Consider the following 20,328-nt stretch of genomic DNA (forward strand, 5'->3'; position numbering starts at 1 on the left):
TACGTATTGGTTGGTTATTTGTGTTTCCGTGGAGTTAAAAAAGCTACAGGAATTGCGTTTTAATTGCAATTCAAAGCAAATAATATTGCAATTGCATATTTCTTTAAATGTCATTGCATATGCTTGCAGTACTTACGGTACTGTATTTCATTTTCTAAGACTAAAAATATTCATTTAATGGCATGTGTGGAATTAAAAGTATAAGATGTTCATTAATTCCCAGTTTCAATATACCTTCTGATAACAAGCCTCATTATTCATTACTATGATTAATATTATCCCTTCTATTTATTTGTTTTGCAAATTTATTAAATAATCAGATCACAATTTTTCAGACAGAATTTTAAGATGTTCATGAGCAAGAACTCAAATCTCTTCTTACACTTTGGTTGTTTAAGAGTATAAAGGGCTAGTACCTACCTGTATTTCCCTTATGAATTTACTTAATAAAATAGATATACGATATACGGCATTTTAAGTGAAAAAAGATAGTATCCTATCAGTTATACAACCTTTCATCAAACAGTGTTAGAAACAACCAGGAAATTAACATTGATATACAATTGCTCAGATCATGTCTTGCCCCCCTTTTCCTTACTATTAACGTCCAACCGCCGCCACTGTCTACTACAGACGGAGTTTCTCTTCTGAGGATCGTGTGCGTCCGAGGAGTCTGTTGTGCAATTTAAGTGTGGAAACAGGAATCGTATATTTGTTTCCAGACGTGTGGACGAAGGGCAACACGTGGAATTAATTGGCTCATTCCCCCCTACATAGTGAGCACCTTTATGAGATGGCAACATTGGTACTCCAAAGTTAGTAAACCTGACTTACTGAATGGGATAGGAACTTCAAGCAAGTACGATTGGAATAATTTATGTATTCAATTAATTATCCGTCTTAGGAATTCTTGAGTTTATACTTTCGTTACGCGATACAAAACATTTCAATTACTGCCGTTTGTACGTTTGCTCGACACAGGAAGTAAATTTTATCTTTAAAAAAAAATGTTTGATTGAGTTACTCCTCTATGGTACAAAATAGCTGATAATGTTACATTAATTTAAAATGAATTTTAAACTGCAAATTTGGTATTTGTTTCACAGATTTAGGTAATTCATTATATAGTTTTATTCCTATGTGGAGTGGTATAACGAGTTTTGAGTTTTGGTCAGCCGGATGCTAATATACATACACAGTGATCTACTACTTTCTTTCTTTTTAGTTGCCTCGTTCAGCTGTTAAAATTATGGTCACCGTACAGTTGAGTCGTTTTCAGTTTTCACTCAAATTATTCTAAAATATTAAGAGGTTTGGTTATAATCATTATTATTTTAATTTTTCTCTCTCTGTTTTGGCTAATATTGCTAAACATACCATCATCATTATCATAGCTATTCTGCCATTATTGGCAGGTTATTTGCTGCAGCTGAGAAGTTCGATTTACGGTGGTCCTTAGCTGGTCTCTTCGTTTTGATGTAGCAATTTTCTGTTTTAATACCTTTCTTCAACTACAGTCACCTTCGCCCTCTCCCTCTCTTTCCTTCCACCATACTCTCTAGCACGTCCCTCATAATGCAGTTCCTCTTCAGCCAACGTCCAACCATGGTGGAAAGACTACAAGGTGGCTGCACGCGCATGTGGCCTTGAGTGCTATCGTAGCTGTGACGTCACCTTGGTGACAAGGGACAACGGGAAAATGCTCGGCTGGAAGTGACAAATGGAAATTCTTTTGTGTTCGTTTAAGTGATATTCAGAATGTGTTCGATTAAACGATATCAAGAATTAACTAACGAATGGAAGGTTCGTAATAATGATTAACGGTTATAAAATATATAACAATGTATTGGGCCAACAGAATAAAGTGTCCATTTCGCATGTCATGGCTCATTGTCGGAACACTTTTACACTTAAATTTTGAAATTTTCATTTATTTTAATTATAACTTTGGATAATTATTTGTACATATTTAGGTGATCCCTTTAGATTTACAAAATTAAGAATGATTGCAGTAAATATAGAAATATGGTAGATTCTCGAACAATCAAGGAAGCACGATGGCTCAGTGGCGGAACGCTCACCTCTGGTGCTAGAGGTATTGGTTCGCTTCCCGGTCAAGTGAATTAGTGGTGGACAACATCGTGTCCGTGAGTTTCTCGGGATACTCCACAAAATTCCCACAATCCTTCACTTGCATTTATCGTTTGTCTCCGTTAGTCCACGGGACATAATCATGGAACACAAAACTAATAATTTCAGTTTTATGTACAATCGAAAAACGGTACAATAAGTATATACGTATCATTATAGCATCTCTAACAGTACTAACTGCGCTTATCACTGTTTCCCGAATTTATTGTGAATATTCTGTCAAGTCCTGTGTGATCACTCTATCTGCTCCCTATCAACTCCTTTACCCGGTCCTACGAAGATAAATTAACTACAAAATGAGATAAGCGCTTATGTTCTTGCAATTTCTTTGTTTGAGGTGCTTTGTATATACATATTTTATTTCAATATATTTTTAGAACACGTTAAAAAGCTGTATATGTAACGTTCTATTTCGTACAAATGATGAACAATACAATTTATCGTGGCGTAAATATACTTCATTCTCATACGTGCGCCCCTGCTCAATAAAATTTTTAACCTCCCCTGAGATTCTGATGAAACTTATATGGGAGCAATCTCTTTAAAAAATGTCCAAGCATGACGAAAATATACGTATGTGCACCTCAGTTTACGAAAAACATTAATTTGCTCCTGAGATATTCTCAATATTTATTTGTAAAGAATTCTCTTTCAAGCATAATAATAATAATAGTAAATCGAAACCGATCAATGTGTTACGAGAATATACTTGAGCATACATAAATATAAAAACGTGCATTAACGGCACACTGCATTTTAGACTATTCAGGCCTATACATACTCGAGTGTATTACTTCATATGTTAAAAGAAAATAGAGAGAAAGAAAACAATGTAGTGAGCAATATTAGTTTATTCAAGCTTCAAAGTTGTTTGATATGAACTGATGTTGCTGTTTCTTTTTCTATTGTAAATATCTTCCTTTGAGTTCACTTAGCTGAAACATTGATTACATTACGTTTATGTAATTACTGTTTGTACTAAAATTTTCACTCCGTTGAAGACCAATACAAATACAAGCGAAGTTCGCGTATGAGACACCAGCGAGGAAGCGCTAGTTAAAAGTCCATCTGCCACCCAGATGACGTCATGCGCCAAAGCGACAAGAATTTAGCACCGCATTGCACCCACCTTGTAGTCTTTCCACCATGGTCCCAACCAGTTCCTCTTCCTTCTCTTAATTACATCTACATTTTTTATTCTCTGCCCTATTGCTACTATTTCTAATAACTTCCGTTCAACCCTGCTAATTCTCTCTTTTTCTCCATACCCACGTCTTAAAAGCCTCCAATTTTATTTTATCGCTTTCGCGAATGTCCGTGTTTCTGCCCCATAGAGTACATATTGAAATCAGTAAAGACAAAATCTCAATATTTAATTGTCAGTTTGTTCCATACAAAGATTAGTTAATAGCGGTTGAAAATTAAACAAAAAATCTGATGCCTTTAGAGTGTAAAAATAATTTTGCAATTCGTGGTATTTCAGTAATCAGTGCCGCCCTGATTTTCTTTCATGCGTCCGAGGGGTACCCTCCCCAGTTTCAAAGCCAGTAGAGTATTGGATCTGGTAATAAAGAGTACGACACGTTGTGATTTATGTTATAAGTAGTGAAGCTTGGGCACTCATTGTGGTTATCGTCTATTTTGTACACTATAATCATACTTACACGAAGGTAAACTATGTTAAATTTAGAAACATACAATGTATTTCCGTCACAATTGGCGCATTGTAGAATTTACTATCACTTAGTGTAATGTACCATTACAGTTGAAAGTAATGGCAACTTTTTTTACGCACCCTGTACCTAGTATTTTTTTTATTCGATTTCGGTTTAATTACACAATTTATTTATTCTCTTTACTTCAAATTAAATGTAATGAATCGAAAGGTTTCATTAGTAACCATATTCCCACTGAATAATACATTTATTTATATTTTGATTAATTGTAAATCCCATTTTCGCATATACATGTTGAATAGTTACAAGGTTTACCATTCTGACGTCATACCGAAACATAGTTCCGTCATTAGACATAAATTTTCTTAATTTCAGACCAATGTAGAATTTAGTCAGGTACCTAATTTTTCCCTCGCCCCCTCTCACTAGTCCATAGTCACTTTCAGATCCGGTTATATCTAGATTTCACCAAAATTCTATTCGCTTTGTAATTTCCGCGGCAGTTAGAAAACGCCCTGATTGGTGGAATTCAATCCCTGGTGTTTTCGGCGCAATGTTTTCATTCCCGACACGGACGATTCTGCAGGTACAGCCGTGGACAGCATCTTCTCTATATTTGCTGGTAAGACTTAAATTTTTTTGTGAAAATCAAGTAAAAATCCGATTAAATGTCATCGTAAACGCCGTGTGATCATTTAGGAGCCAGAAACACATATTTTTGTTCAGAGAATTGTAAAAGCAGGGGAAAATATCTGATTCAGGATTTCGGTTTGCAGGAAGCCATGTTTGCTGCCCAGATAGAATAGACAGTATAGGAAAGTGATTTTTTTTATCTTTTCAAATTCAGTTAGGGATTAGGGACAATACGACCTGGTTTCTTACATATATTATAGTGTGTATAGTAAATGTGATTTTTTTTTATTAATCAATAATTGCATGTACATGGTAGGTTTCATAGCGGTAATACTAATTATCATAATGGCAGCTTAAGCTAACAAAAAGGGGCTCCTATTCATTTCCAAATTGAACCATTTCTAGCGGGGGAATGGGTTAGTTATTGTTTGTTTTAGGGCCTTTTACCCTTTCAGGGGAAGGGTCCCTCAATAAACCTGTTTCAAGTAATTGGTCAGGTCAATTGGACCTAGGGTTAACTCTTCTCATTTTGCCCTTAAAGTTTAATAGAGCCAACTCTATATACCAAAAAGGAGTACTTTTCCCCAATATGCATGTAATTAAATGGTGTTTGTTTAGTTAGTAGTTTTATGTGTAGTATTTATAGTGGTGTGTGTAGTTAGTAGTTCTGAGTGAGTGTGTGATTTCTATGGTTAGGACAGTGTAGTTCACATGCATTAGTTTAATACCATTTGTCTAACTCAAAGCATACTAAACGAGAGTAAATATTAGATTTCTGATTAATGAGTACAAGTATATATTTCAGTACACGGTAAATTATGCCTCTACTACAACGCCATCGTGTCCGTTTTCGGTAGTCAATTGTTTGTTGACATTACGACATCGTCTGACTTAGTGATTTAGATTGTTTGATTTTGGCCATTTATTCTCAAATTACATCCCGTGGACATGGTTTTCGGTTCAGATGAGTATACATTCATATCAGATAGCATGAGATCTTACTGTACTGAAAAGCTACAGCTTGCTAGGTCCAGTAGTAATTGAAATATCCACTGAAATAAAGAATGCCTATTTTCTTAATAGAGGTAACGTCCATATGCTGCTACTATTTGTTTCAAAATGTAGTTTTAAATTCTCTTTTCCCGTGGCTGTAGAAAATTTCCATTGTTGCTTTAGTTTTATCAGCAAATCAGAAATACATTAATCGTTGACAATTTAACTTTCAGTAAATACACGTATGATTTTTTTAACTGCGAAGTAAATACAATTTGGGTGCTTCGAAACAGAGTCCGTGGTTCGATGAATGTTATCGTGTAGTAGTTTGAGCGTGATAGATTGTGATAATTATATATTTATTAGTGTGTAATATAAATATGTGTATGGCCTGCGTGTAAAATGTATGAAATAGGGTGTCTGTAAAATATTACTTCGCGCGAAAATGAGTAAATAATGAATGAATGTAATGATATATTAATAATATGATATAAAATATGAATGAGATGATATGACACCTATATTTAAATGGATAGGCCTAGTGTATATTATAGAGTGAGAATATGAATACGTTTATTAAAAAAAAATATCTCACGTTTTGACTTCTACATCAGTACATTCATCCAACCAAGTTTGCTACTTGGATAGTAAATTGTAGTTGGGAATTGTTACTTCGCATTTAAGTACCTCATACTAACAGCCCCGGATCTTAAGCCTTTCAACAGATAGGGTAGCATCATGTGGGAATTACTTCTAAAGGTTGACAGAAATGATAATTAAGCTATATCCTGTGATCATCGAAAAGTACAGGTTCGGTCATTTGTACCTTTAACATTCATTGACTCTCCGAGATTATTTTTTCTTTCGTTGCTTACCTTATTTATTGTTGCAGTGTTCATATAGCTGACAGCTCAGTTCGGTCTATCCGATTAAATCAACCACTACTAAATTAATATTTATGTCATTCGCGTACCCGGACGTCAACCCATGACCCTCTTAAGTATTTTCGTTTCTTTTCTCAGTTTAATTAGTTGATGGAAATTAACGACGTCCCAGACTGTGGCATGTCTGCGCAGGGTAGCCATCGGTGATGTTTGGTCATTGAAATCACCGATCCAAAATTCAGTTTTTTTAATTTTTTTTATTTTGGCAAATCACTAATTAGGGACATCTTAGCTATTTTTTCTCTAATTTCATTACTATTCTGGATTCTTTTAGTTTCCGAGAGGTCGGATGATTTTTTTCTTTCTTGAAATTCTAAATTAGCGCCTTCTCTAACCTTCCGGTGAATTTCCGGGATCTGCAAGGGCGTTGACCGGATACGGTGAGTGGTGGGATTTCCCTAAAGCCTTTGTCTTTCCGAAAATCCCATCGAGGACACAGACTCGTCTCGACTTTGCAGACATCTTTTTTTCGGCTATTTATTTGGTAAGCCGAACCCCTTTTGGCATAAAAGAGAATATTTGGTTATAGTATGTTGTATACGTAAATTCGACCACTTATCTTTCGTAGTTGTAGTGTTCTGTCTCCTCTCTTTTTACCTATCCTTCTTCTACTTCTCCTCTAAAGTTTTTTTTTAATTTTTTAACCTTCCCCCCCGGTTCTGAAACTCATGAAAACATACAATATTCATATCACTTATTTCGATCGTATGTACTAACTGAGACATCGAGGGATGCAATTCGTGGAGGTATTTCGGCACAACTCAGGACCATTTTCACGATACTCAATCCACCACGGGAGAAACTGACGAGAAGGTACACAACGCTTTCAGATTCCCAGAAACTTACTTGTTATTCATTGATCGTACAACTTATACCCGCTGATTACTGATTTCTGGTTTTTCTTTCTATTGATTGGTTATATGGTGTATGTATTAGTAGTTTGGGCCCACTAGTTTCGAATAACATTGATTTTTTTTCTCTGTATATACATCTGTATATGTACTTACGTAGTTTAAAGGGTTACGTGCCTGCTCTATTTGTTGTATTTCCACCTCTTGTGTCAACTTACTAAATAATATCAACCATTCCTTTATACGCGGATCTTAGTAAATTGAGAATTATTATTAATTATCGGGTTTACATATAAAGTCCAATGTTGCAACCTTATGAGAAAAAAAGAATTTTGTTAGTCAGGGTTTTTGTTTATTTTGAGCCAAACAAGCGTGAATACTTGTTGAATATAAAAAGGTTATGTAGAAATTAAATGTCGACGAAATACTAAGATGGATATTAAAGTGAAATTTATTATATTGAGTAGTATGAATATATATATATATATATATATATATATATATATATATATATATATATATATATGCGAGTATGTATGTAAAGGGCTCGGTATTTACCCTGGTTGTTTTAGGTTACCATAGATTTTTGACACCCGACACTGACCAACTATTTGTGATATACAGTATTACCGCGTAAATTGTAATAAATGACATTTTGTTGAGTTGTTATTGATGTTTGTGACTATTAAAGTTGAATATCATGTTAAATACTGCATGTAAATAGAACAAGTAGCAGGTCGTAAGAAAAGTAAAAATAACCCTAATCCTTATCCAAATTTATTTTGCGAGATCATAGTGAACTCAGTAAACTACGAAACAGTGCGCCCCACCAACAAATTCTTCTATCAGTAAACTATGAAACAAATCCTTCCCCTACGATTGGAAACCTAACTATTCAGTGACTAGAATATTTTGACTACACGATCTAGACCAGAAAAAAATCGATGAACTGATTTTGGTAATAATATAGGAATGTGAATACAGGAATATGGAAATATGTTCCCAATGTTTGGGACTGGACTCGATATTTTAAATCTCGATAAACTTGGAATATTCATACCAAGTGCGTCAAGTGACGAAATAAAAAATATATATGTAATATGAAGCAACTATTTGTCTGTAATTAAAACCAAAACGATTAAATACTCTCATGGACACCAATCACAGTGCATAAAGAGAGTTGAAAATGGAGTTATTATCGACGTGAGAAGAAAGACTCATAAAATTGTCGAAATTTCTTTTGGGACAGAGACTCAATAAAATGCTACTAAAGTGCTTTTTTTTAAATGATTAACCAATTATATTTTTTTCTTTCTTTTTTCCGCAATGATATGTATTCATTGCACTGAATCTTAAATATATTGACCTTTGAATTTTCTTTTTTTTTTCCTTTATTTTATTTTATTTTATTTTATTTTTTTTTTTGTCTTTCGTCTTTTGTCGAATTTTTTTTTATGTAATCCAACTTTTAATATCTCTAGAAAGAGAAATGTGTTATTTGATCTTGTTGAAAGTAGCAGATTTCTATGCATGCTTATGAAACATTCTATTCATGTATCAAATTTTTCCTGTTATGTCAAACTAAGTTTTCTTTTATTGAAATGTAATAAATGTCTATAGAAATGTAGTTAGGTTAGTTTAATTCAACTAAATACAACCTGAAGTATACATTGTCCTGTATGAATGTGTGTGTGAGTGAAATGTAGGTTTAGTATTAAGTGCACCAATTATTTTGAAATATATGTGTGACTTATTATAATTAATGGTAGTTGGCAATTAAAGTCATTGAATGTCAATACTAACTTAATTTAAGTTGGCTCTATAAAGTAAGCAAAAGGGACGGAAGTAGCCTGACGAACGATCATCATGAGAGAACTTCGAGAGTCAAAAGTTTCAATAAATAGATGTGTTACTTTGTTTTTGTTTTTTTTTCTTTTCCTCTGTGGTCGATTCTAGCATGCCATCAACTTCGTCGTTTATTTTTCAAATATTGGATATTAGTCTAGAACTTCTGGAAATATTGAATAAACGGTTAAATTAAACTTTCTCATCTATCTCAGAGCTAGATTGGGATAATTCGGTAGTTGGGGTTAAATGGATCTAGGTCTGGGATGTATGGGTTAACATGTGTCTACCTTTGATCACCTTAATACCAAACATTCACCCAATAGCTATTGGAAATGATCCCAATTCGATAATTATTCACTTTCCTTTACCATATTTCTCAAAATATCCAGTAACAGTTTCCTCTTTATCACCTTCTTACTTTACCTCTTTTCTCTTCTATCTTCCTTTTCCTTTCTTCGTCTTCTTCTTCTTCTATTTTTAATAAAACTGAAAAGGGGGTCGTGACTGGGAATTCCATATAATAAACACGGTCATGTATTTATTTATTTTATTTTATTTTCTTCAGAAGTCCGATAATGAGTTTTCTCATTTCGATCGAACCTAGTATGTTCGAAATTAAGAAATGGATAATATATTCCAATATAATTAGACATAAGCCTATAGCTTTATGAATACCCCCCCCACCAGGGGCGAAGGGTCCCCACTCACGACTTATTCCATGCATCACATTTGTTACAGAACTTTCTTTTTCTTTCTTTTTTTCTTTCATTTAATTTCCCTTTTCATTAGGTTCAAAGTAAAATTTACCTATGAAAAGTATAACATTTCTTAAAAGCAAGACATGCAAGACTCTTGCAAACAAGACCAAAACTGAGTGTACAAGACCAAGACCAAGACCAAGACCAAGACCAAGACCAAGACCAAAGGTTCCAGTGCAAAACCAAGACCAAGACCAACACCAAAATCACTCGGGTCTTGCTCTTGGTCTTGCATTTGCTCATCACTAACCGGTTCTATCGGATAGACTGTTAGGTATCTTAAGAAATGCCCACAATCACCAATAATATGAGCCTGGCAACAGTTTCCAATTACACTTGCTAAAGAAATTTTCAACAAATAGTGACGAGCTAAATAAGCAGCAGCAATGATACGCAAATTTGAGCCCAGCGTTGTCGGCATGTGCCCTTCTCATTGTTTCCTCTCCACTCCAGCCTTACGAGGAACGTATTAGCCAAATTACTTGCAATACATCGTGCCGAATGAACGGGATATCCTGGAAAAGTCAGGGAATTTGAAATTTCTAGCAAAGTTACGGAATTCTCAGAATTTCTGCTACAAGTCACGGAAATTTCAAGCTTTCGAAACCATAGTCCCGTTCTGTAATAATGAGGACATTTTTATCATAATTTTTCGTTATCCCTTCTCTGCAGTATCAAACGTTATTTGAGAAACAGTTTCTACTGCTTCTCATTTGAAACAGACAGTAGTTGATGGAATAATAAAAACAAAAAGTTCTGTTAACATTTGATTCAACAGAGAAAGGAACGCAGATATTGTAAAATATTTTATAAAACGTTTCTGGATATATGTACTTTTTAAAATAGCAGATATGTGCATTTTATAACAGTTGAAATCATAATGAAAGGAAAATTATTCTATTTGAATGAACAGACGAAGGAACGTAGATATTATAAAATATTTTCCAATATTTTTTTAAATATTCTTTTACTCGAGATGTCTTCAGAGTTTGTTATTAAAATACTAACATATCCTTATTTTATTATTCTAACAAATCAGTTGCCAGTAAAAATAGTTTAGATTGATCTAGCCCTTGGTATGATTCCATGTTACCCCTTCTCATTACGAAATTTTGTGGTGTGATAACCACAGTATTTCATGTCACGGACCCCCCTATTACGAAATCCTGGCTACGTGCCTGCATGTGAAGGTAGTAAACATTCTGTTAATCAAAATACTTACGCATTTTTTATTTCTTGTTTGACAGCTTTCCGTGACACTTCAAGAACTTCATAAAAATCCTTCATTATGCGGATAAGCTCGCTGTAGTTTCCTATAGATTAAAAACACAAAATATTAATATAAAAACTAATCGTACATAACCAAATATATTGTATTTTTACTGTGGGAAATAAGAAGGTTCTTTCTTCAAAGATAAAATGCAGTGCAATGATAATTGTAAATATTCCATGAGTGTATATTCTACAATAATCTTCCGAGTGCCAGGCTGTACGCATATGTTGCAACCTTTACAAGACAAAAGGAACTAAATATGAATATGAGAAATTACGGTGTTGGAAGAGGACAGTAACACTATCTCAGTGACCAGTTCGAGACGACACTCACCAATTGCTCAAAATAGGTTTGAAAGAATCTAGATATAATAGTGGACTTAATTCCAATCCGTTTCAAACTGACAGTAGAACAAAAGAAAGGAAACCCCATCGAAATACTTGCCAACTCGCCTTGCTTGGTTGATATGTAGGCTTGCTCGTTTCTACGAATGCCGCCATGTCTTGTCACCCAGCAAACAATGACAACGCAACCTTTTGCTGAAGCTGAAGTCATTTAACAAGAAGATCTTGCACAACAGGGTGTTTACTAAGGTCATTCTGCAAGTTTCCAAGAACGTTTTGTGACCCAGTGCAGATACGTGAGTACGCGATCGAAGTAAAATGTATGGCATTGGCATATGACAAGCTTAATTCAGCAGTCAATATTGAACACGGGTGATGCAGAATAAATTCTAAGCTTCGTCTATGCCAAAGGTCAGCCAATAAAATTCAAATCATTAGAACAATTTGCATACAACACGCTAAAATTGTAGCGGTGATCTAGCAGAAGTCCGATCATCTTGGATAATTGTTTGATGTTTAGTATGTGACGATAATTGAAGCTCGAGCCTTGGCGGAGTGAATGGCCATAATGAAACAGCACAGAAGTATAAAAACGTATAGACGACCACCATGGGCGCCCGAAGAAAATTTTGTACGGGGTGTCCCTATATCACATTTGGTATTTTTAGTTGTATTAAGAAAATCTTAAGAAATAAAGTTGTTTTCGTGAGCCAGGGGGCTCGAGCCCCCTTCGGGCGCCCACGACGACCACACCGTCACTCGCAATGAAATTGGCGTAGGGTCGGACGTACTATACACATTGCATCGATGTTGCGATGCATATAGTTGTAATGCTATCTCCGCAGAGGAAGTTTGCTTCCCCCACTCGTGGAATCAGTAATACAAACCTCAAAGTATATATTTTTTTGAAAGAGTTTCTCAAGCCATAAGCCAGATGTGATTATACGTAAAGGCTAGTAACAGAACAAATGCACAAAGCACCTATAGTTAGTGAAACTTCAAGGTGATAAACAGTGTCAAGTTGTTTCAGCAGAGAGAGACGACCAGATGAATAATCACTATATATATGAGCAGATTAGCAATCAATACTAATTAGACTACGGTATAATTACAACAACAAAAAATCCTATAAGCATTTCGAGTGTATTTCGAAAGTATTGTGAAGATATCGCGTCCAACACGATGAATGATGTGAATTAATAATCATAATAGTAATTATATCAAGTTTTGGACATGTAATATATTGGACTAAAATTCTGCGATAAACGTTATTTATTTAAAATCATGGACACTGAATTCTCATTGTCAAATCAATATTACGACGTAAAACTATATTTTAATTTCTATTTCTATCAGCGCAAGTTAAAGTTCATTTACATTCTCAGACACAAAAAAAAAAAAAAAAAAAAATCTATTTTGTGTTGTCTCTTTTTCCTTTATGTATTTCTTAATGAATAAACGCACAGATTGTTCCTTTGTTCACGTTTCAATGACCACCTTATCTGACTTCAATCTACACACTTTGCATTTTATCAATCTCTTGCCGATTCATTAAACGGAGAATTCAATGGCCGACACTTTCCAACAAAACCAGAGAGGAAAGGACACGTAAAGGAGTAGTAGACCAAGTCGAGCTACCACGAGGATGTACGAAAGCGTTTTGGAATCGAAATATTACCCATGTTTGTTAAAGGGTAATACATGCGGTTTGGATATGAAACCTCGTGGCCAGAACCGCGCGGGACAAAATCTCGCCAGACCAAAACCTCGCCACCCAAAACCTCGCCGGGTCAAAACCTCGCCTGTCCAGAATCTCGCCAGGCCGAAACCTCGCCTTGCCAAACCCTCGTGTACCAAAATCTCGCCATACCCAAAATCTCTCCTGCCAAAACCTCGCGGTCCTGATCTCTGGACACAGAATCTAGCCTTTTCTAAACTACGTGGGACGTAATTTTGCCTGGGAAGAAATGTCGTCAGTATAAAACCTCGTCACGACGATTTCTTCGATGTAGAATGCTCTATATATTGCTATACATTTTGTAATAACACATAATTGCATTAAAATAATGACAAGAAAATATTCTAGCGCGTGCTTTGAAAATCTATATATTTATATAAAAATGAAAATGACCATGTTGTGACATCATACCTCTTGAGCCACCCGACCGATCTCAATCAAATTTTCAACATAGATGAGGTTCGAGCCTGGGATGTCTTGTTATTTCACTTTGATGACACAGCGAAGAGGAGTGGGAGATATATAAAAATAAATAAAACTTAATAACTCTTGAACCACGAGACCAATCTCGATCGAATTTGCCACACAGATCAGGTTATCGCCTGGGATGATTTTTATCATTTCACTTTGACGGGAAGACGGAGAAAAAGGGCGAAATATATAGAAATACATAAAAATTAAATTGACTGCGTTTGTGACTTAATAACTCTTGAACTACCCGACCTGTTTCGATCAAATTTTCAATATATATGGAGTTTGAGCCTGGGATGGTTTTTATTTCACTTTGACGGTGACCTTAGGAAATTCTAAAAAATCGAATAATATTTATGAAAGTATGAAATAATATGAGTTTTTACGTCCCTTGATTATGTCCTGTAGGTTAAAGGAGACGTAGATGATCAGGATGAAGGAAATGATGGAATGAAGAAAGTGGGGAAAACGGGAATACCCCAAGAAAGACCACACACACAATGTTTTGTATATTATTATTATTATCATTATTATTATTATTATTATTATTATTATTATTATTATTATTATTATTATTATTATTATTATTATTATTATTATTATTTGTAATATAGAATTGCATATTAAGAAAGTCATTGGGTAAATTTTAAGGAAAGGTTTCATTCCGCAAATTTTTGGCCAAGCGAGATTTTGGCCACCTAAGGTTTTGGGCGGCGAGATTTTAGCCCGCGAGGTTTCGGGCGGCGAGGTTTTGGCCACGCGAGATTTCGGCCTGGCGAGATTTTGTCCCGCGAGGTTTTGGGCGGCGATGTTTCGGTAGCGAGATTTTGTCCGTATCCCAATACATGCATTTGCGTCTACGACAGGAATGACATTATTGTCAAGAAAGCGTTCGTACTCCGAATTGTTCAATGCCGTAAATTGATTCGATTTTCATTGAATCTGTGCCGAGCTTCAATTCAAGGTGTCTGGCCGCCCATCACCTGGACATTAAAATGTGTTCAATTTGAATTGTAAAAGCAACCCAGATCACGAACCCATTGCCTCTTCTCTACAAGTTTTACTTTACAAAATCCTGAGATGGATTGTCAATTCTGAATCCCCAGCACGTTCATTTTACTTTGGTTTGACAAGACCATATTGCACAGTACACGAAGCAATTTCAGACATTGCAGACACAAGTACGTTAAGATTACGAATGTATGACGTTCACACTACACGACAATAAATGGTCAAAGAATTTGGACAGTATCAACAAATATGAGACAGTTTTGCAAAGATTCATGAATGCGGGGATCAAAAGAACAAGTATGTTGGCAGCACAAACGTGTAAATTTAGATTTCTCATCATAAAATCTAAAGCCTCCATTGCACAAACTAGTTCCCTTCACTATTAATATAGCGTTCGTTCCCAGTGCTTCATCCATCCTGGAATGCACTTTAAGAATAACCTGAAGTCTCATAGCGAATTTCTTTTTATCACCTCTATGAACTGGAAACGGCGACCTCTTAAAGTAGATTTTAACTTAGGGAATATAGTAAAAAGTCTGCAGGATCCAGGTAAAATGGGAAGGGTAGTTCGAGTACAACAGTCGTATTATTCTTCGCCAGAAACTCTCTAATTAGGAGCGTCAAATGGGTAGGAGCATCGTCATGGTAGAGAATCCATGTACAATTTTTCTAATTATCCGGTCTCTTTATCGTCTTTGCCTCCCTCAAACGTCTCATCACTTTTAAATAATACTCTTTGTTGGTGATTTGACCACATGGGACGCACTCATAATTAACAACAAGACGAAACTCAAAGAAAAGAACAAGTTCCGCTTTACCGTTTGAGCAACTATGACATCCTTTCTTAGCGAAGATTTTCCCATCCTTTAGGATGACTCGTCTTATGTTTCAACGTCATAGCCATAGATCCAAGTCTCGACACCTGTTATGATGTTTTGCAAGAAGGAATCATTTTCGATTGCATGATTCAAAAGACCCTCATAGATTTCTACACGTGTTTCTTTTTGTTCGTTTGTTAGCATCCGTGAAATGAATTTGGAGCAACACAATACATATTCAGGTTTTCAACGAAGATCACATCACAGTACTATTTACTTATTTCTACTTCCTCGCCTATTTCGCGAATGGTCAAGCAACCAGTTTTCCATATAATACCTTGAACTTTCTGAAAGTGCACATCATCACATGAAGTTGATGGACGTTCAGTTTTGCTTCGTCTTCGATGAATGTTCTTCCTGCTTTGAAACGCTGAAGTCACTCTTAACAAGAGTTGACCTCACACATTCTTCATCATATGCTTCATGCAACGTTTCCAAAGTTTCTGTAAATGTCTTGCCCAATTTGAAAGAAACTTTCATGAACACACTCTGCTCTTCTAAAATCTTCATTTTCGTAATACCACAAAATCACTACAAATACGAAACACCACTTAACGAAACACCAAATGCTTGCAGTTTCACGATGACACGTAACAGGATAATGCAATTGCCATTAAAATGCTTGGGAAGAATCACACTACGCGGCACTGGCAAACAGAATGTCAAGAATAGTTTCGTTGGTTGTATTTGTTGGAAGTTCGATTAATCTTTGGACAGACCTCGTACATTAAACCAATTCTAACCAAAAGCAACTTACACCAACTATTGACCCATGCATTTTAAGAAATTCCGTTGTAAATATTATTTCAATATATATCACACTATAGTCACTCGTGAAGCTTGAGCTCCATACGAATCATAGAACTGCTTTCCCTTTCGCCTGATGCATCGGAAGTATTCGGTACGATTTGTAGAGCTGCCTTCGAACTTGAAAAAATGTGAAACAACACACACAAATGCAACAACAACGTTGCCCAACTTAGAAGACATAGCAAACTAGCGAAGAAACAAACATCACTTAAAGAACAATAATGTGAACACTAACAGTTATTCGAATTACACGGTAACAATAATAATAGCAAAAATACGGAACGACAAACAATAACAATAAAAGAATACATAGCGGCAATCCGACAACAGTGTACTCTCATGAGATGTTCTCCATATGGCGTGAGAGACGGAGAGACGACGCTAGCAGAATTTCATGCGTGATGGTTTACGATCGGGATACACGCTCGCGTTCTATTGTGTCTTGAAATTGGTAAATGTAGGTCAAGCTTCACGACTCACGGCGATCACTATAATTCTACAGAAAGTTCATTAAATAATATTATTGTATGATTTTACATGCACAGACATGTACATTAGAAACTCTCTGGCCATATCACATATAATAACAATTTTCTATTCGTTTTAATCAGTGTTAATATGAGTTATATAATGAAATACGACTTGCAAATAAAATAAAAGTATTAATAGCAAAAAGCAAATAACCAAAATTCCAAAGCATCTTCTCAAATAAACTAATACTCTTCATATTGAAGGTTGAATGATTCAAAATCAGTGACACAAATAGTACTCACAGTGACATGAGATCGAATACTAATTTAAAACCGCGCCTGAAAGTATATAGAACAGAAGTCGAAATAATTTATAAAAGTACCAAAGAAAGTTCAGTCGCATTTTCACCCACCACCTTAGAACATCGATATCCGTCTCCTTCAGCCTAGTCGACATATCGATATGTCACCTAAGACATATCTGGAAGATCAAAAATAGTCTCCATCAGCATCGACGACCTTCTGTCAACGTTCTGCAAGGCCATGGATTCCATTGCGGTAGAAATTGGATGGCCGTGAAGCGAAGAAGTGCATTTTGGACCTCTAGTAGGAATTTGAACTGGCGTCCTCGAAGGTGGTTGTCCAGGGAATGGAACAAGTAGTAATCGGACGGTGCAATGTCCGAAAAGTACGGCGGATGCAATAGTGTTTCCCATCCAAGGCGTAGAACGGTATCCCGGGTCATACTAGACACGTGGGGCTTAGCATTGTCCTGTCACAGTAGGATCCCTTTGCAACTTCGGAGTTTTGAGTTTTTTTTTTTTTTTAACACGGCTCAACTGCTGACAGTACACAGTTGCATTGATGCTCTGACCAGCTCGTAGCAGTTCCCGATGCACGATGCCGCGAACAGTCCACCAAACACACAGGAAGACCTTCTGGTGCAGTGCTGAGTTCGGCTGTTTTGGTACCAGTTCATGGGATGCTAACCAATGATGACGGCGCCGTAGAGCTTCGTACAGGACCCACATCTCATTACATGTCAACACCTTCTCCAGAAATGACTCCTTCCTCAGACGAGACAACAAAGAAACACAGGTGTCTGCTCGCGTTGCCTTTTGGCCCAGATGCAAATCATGCGGGAACCATCAACCCAACTTGTAGTGTTTCCCAAGTTAGTGCAGGTGCCTCCGAATGGCTCTCCACTCACACTGAATCGTAGTCCCATTTCCTCACATGTCTGGCCACTGTTCGCCTCAATCGGTGCCTCAAGATCTTCATTTTGTACATGTGTTGGTCTTCCAGCACGTGGTGCGTCTTCGAGTGCTTCGTGGCCGTGCTTAAACTTGTTAAATCACCGCTGCACTGTCCGCGAAGTCACGACACCCTAACCAAAGGCTTGACCAGAGTTTGAACAGCATACACACCCTTATGACGCTCTGTGGAGGTGTCATGTTCACTCTATCCTTACGCAAGTTCTCTGTGTAACTGAACAGCCACAACCAGGTAGTATGTTCGATATACCCAACCAACAACTGACCTTCGCTTTCATTGGCATTTAACTCGCGGTTGTGAGACCAATTGAACACAAACCTCCACAAAAAGCGACAGAACTTTCTTTGTTACCTTGATATATTATATTATGATCAATACATTTTGATAACGTATTTATACATTTCTAGGACATTGTGTAGTGATCTCAAGTAATAACCATATCCTTCTGTGGGACGAGGAACTAAGATAATTTAGGCTTGACAGGCGATAACCCTGTGGATGCTGCCTGCCCGTAAAGTTTGTTTCGACTTCCATGTTTGTATTCAAATACTCACTGATGCCTTGTTAACCGACATCGGACAAACCTGAATGGCCTCTCTCAAATGTTTATACAGAAATCGGCGCCACAGCTAAGCATGCAGTTTAATTTGCATTTCCGCATTGGCACAAAATCTTCAAAACCACTGAACGAACGATTGATCCAATAACTACTAGTGAACTTTAGTTACTTGTAATAAGTTCCCTTGTTACAAAAAAAATTTAGATGGTTAAGATTCTACTTACTAATTGTTCTAATCCGAAAACTTACGAAAAGATGTGATTTCTCAGCTGTCTTCAAATCGTATTTCCAAAAATTTCTGGGTTAATACCGCACGAATTGAAATTTAAAAATAGCCACACGATTTTATTTCCAACCTTAAACATGATGATTCGTCGACATAACGATTAACAACAATCAACTCAAATCTTGACAATTAACTCAAATCCACAGACTAGAATATACAGACTGCAAACTCAGCGAAAAACTGGAAACTTGGCGACAGTAGCGCCTCTAACACACGACGACGGAACTAAACAGTCGAACTGACGTCACATACGTGGAAATTTCGTAAGCAACCACAGACTAGATTATTTTTTCTTATTATTTTTCTTCCATTTTGTTATACAATCTTAATATTGGATAGTAGTATTCGCCTTTCAAAAAGTTTCTGAACAACAACGCAGACGCAATATTTTATAATTGCAGCTTGCACCAAAAACCGTGAGATATTTTTGATATGCAGTATACAATCTTTCTGCTATAAAAAAAAAAAAAAAACAAATTAAATATGAAATATACCTTTCAGATTTGTCCATCAATGTACATAGAATTAAGTGTATACTGATACAAGTTTGGATAAGAACTTGTCAGATCACATTTCCAGCAGGAACATCTATATTTTTATTACAAACTATTACTCTTTCGCTCTTTTAGTTGCATTAGGGGAACATTTTTCTGTTGACGTAGTTCGCGGAACTTAGATAATTTCAAAGTGAACTCTTTTAAAAGGAAGAAAATTCTATTAATATAAAAAAAAAAAGCTGGAAAGGGACGTCCAGTCCAGAGACAGTGCAAGAAAAAGTGAACATTAGCTTATCTGATCTTTCTGCACTACAACTAAAACTGAGATGCGAAGCAAACCAAAATAATCTGCCGGTTATTATGACAACCTATGACGTCAAGTTCCAAGACCGATGGCAGCGCCATCCACACACGGCGACACAGATCCGGCCCACCGAGAGCGTTGATTGATTCTTTCGCTGTGCAGACGATCCAAACTGATTTCAATAGCCCACATAGGAAGTTGCTCGTCTGTATGTATTCTAGTCTGTGCTCAAATCTACGATAATTCTGACGTACAGACTAATAAAACGTGAGACACAAATTCACGTTTATGTTATCCTGGTAAAATTTAAAAATTCACAGTCAGTTTGATATTTTCTACTTATTTCTATAACTATTTATTTTAAGACTATTTTTATAACTATTTACATATTAGTCTGCGGCTTAGTATATTTCTACATGCTTTCACACAAACATTTCACATGCAATTCAATTTAAAATATGGTTCAAAAATATGTATTCAGTCCCTAGACACTTGCAAAAGAAAGAAAAAAAAGTTACGTAAAATATACATAAAGCAATACTGAATTCCAAAGTTGTA

At 36.0% G+C, this 20,328-nt stretch overlaps 1 protein-coding gene and 1 long non-coding RNA gene across 3 annotated transcripts in view; one reads left to right on the top strand and one right to left on the bottom strand.

Moving 5' to 3' along the window:
• Window positions 1–19,140, bottom strand: part of LOC145674842 (uncharacterized) — a 94,291-nt gene extending 75,151 nt beyond the window's left edge. The window contains exons 1-2 of the mRNA XM_081745070.1: window positions 18,933–19,140; window positions 11,077–11,167 (exon numbers count right to left, since the gene is read on the bottom strand). Coding sequence (XP_081601196.1) covers window positions 11,077–11,141 — 65 coding nt within the window. The 5' untranslated portion in view covers window positions 11,142–11,167; window positions 18,933–19,140. The remainder of the gene's footprint in view (window positions 1–11,076; window positions 11,168–18,932) is intronic.
• Window positions 1–20,328, top strand: part of LOC145675645 (uncharacterized) — a 203,221-nt gene that overhangs the window by 171,110 nt on the left and 11,783 nt on the right. The gene's annotated exons all lie outside the window — the stretch shown is intronic.

This window comes from Thermobia domestica, chromosome 18 (assembly GCF_964235325.1).
Source record: "Thermobia domestica chromosome 18, izTheDome1.hap1.1, whole genome shotgun sequence".
Lineage (NCBI taxonomy): Eukaryota > Metazoa > Arthropoda > Insecta > Zygentoma > Lepismatidae > Thermobia > Thermobia domestica.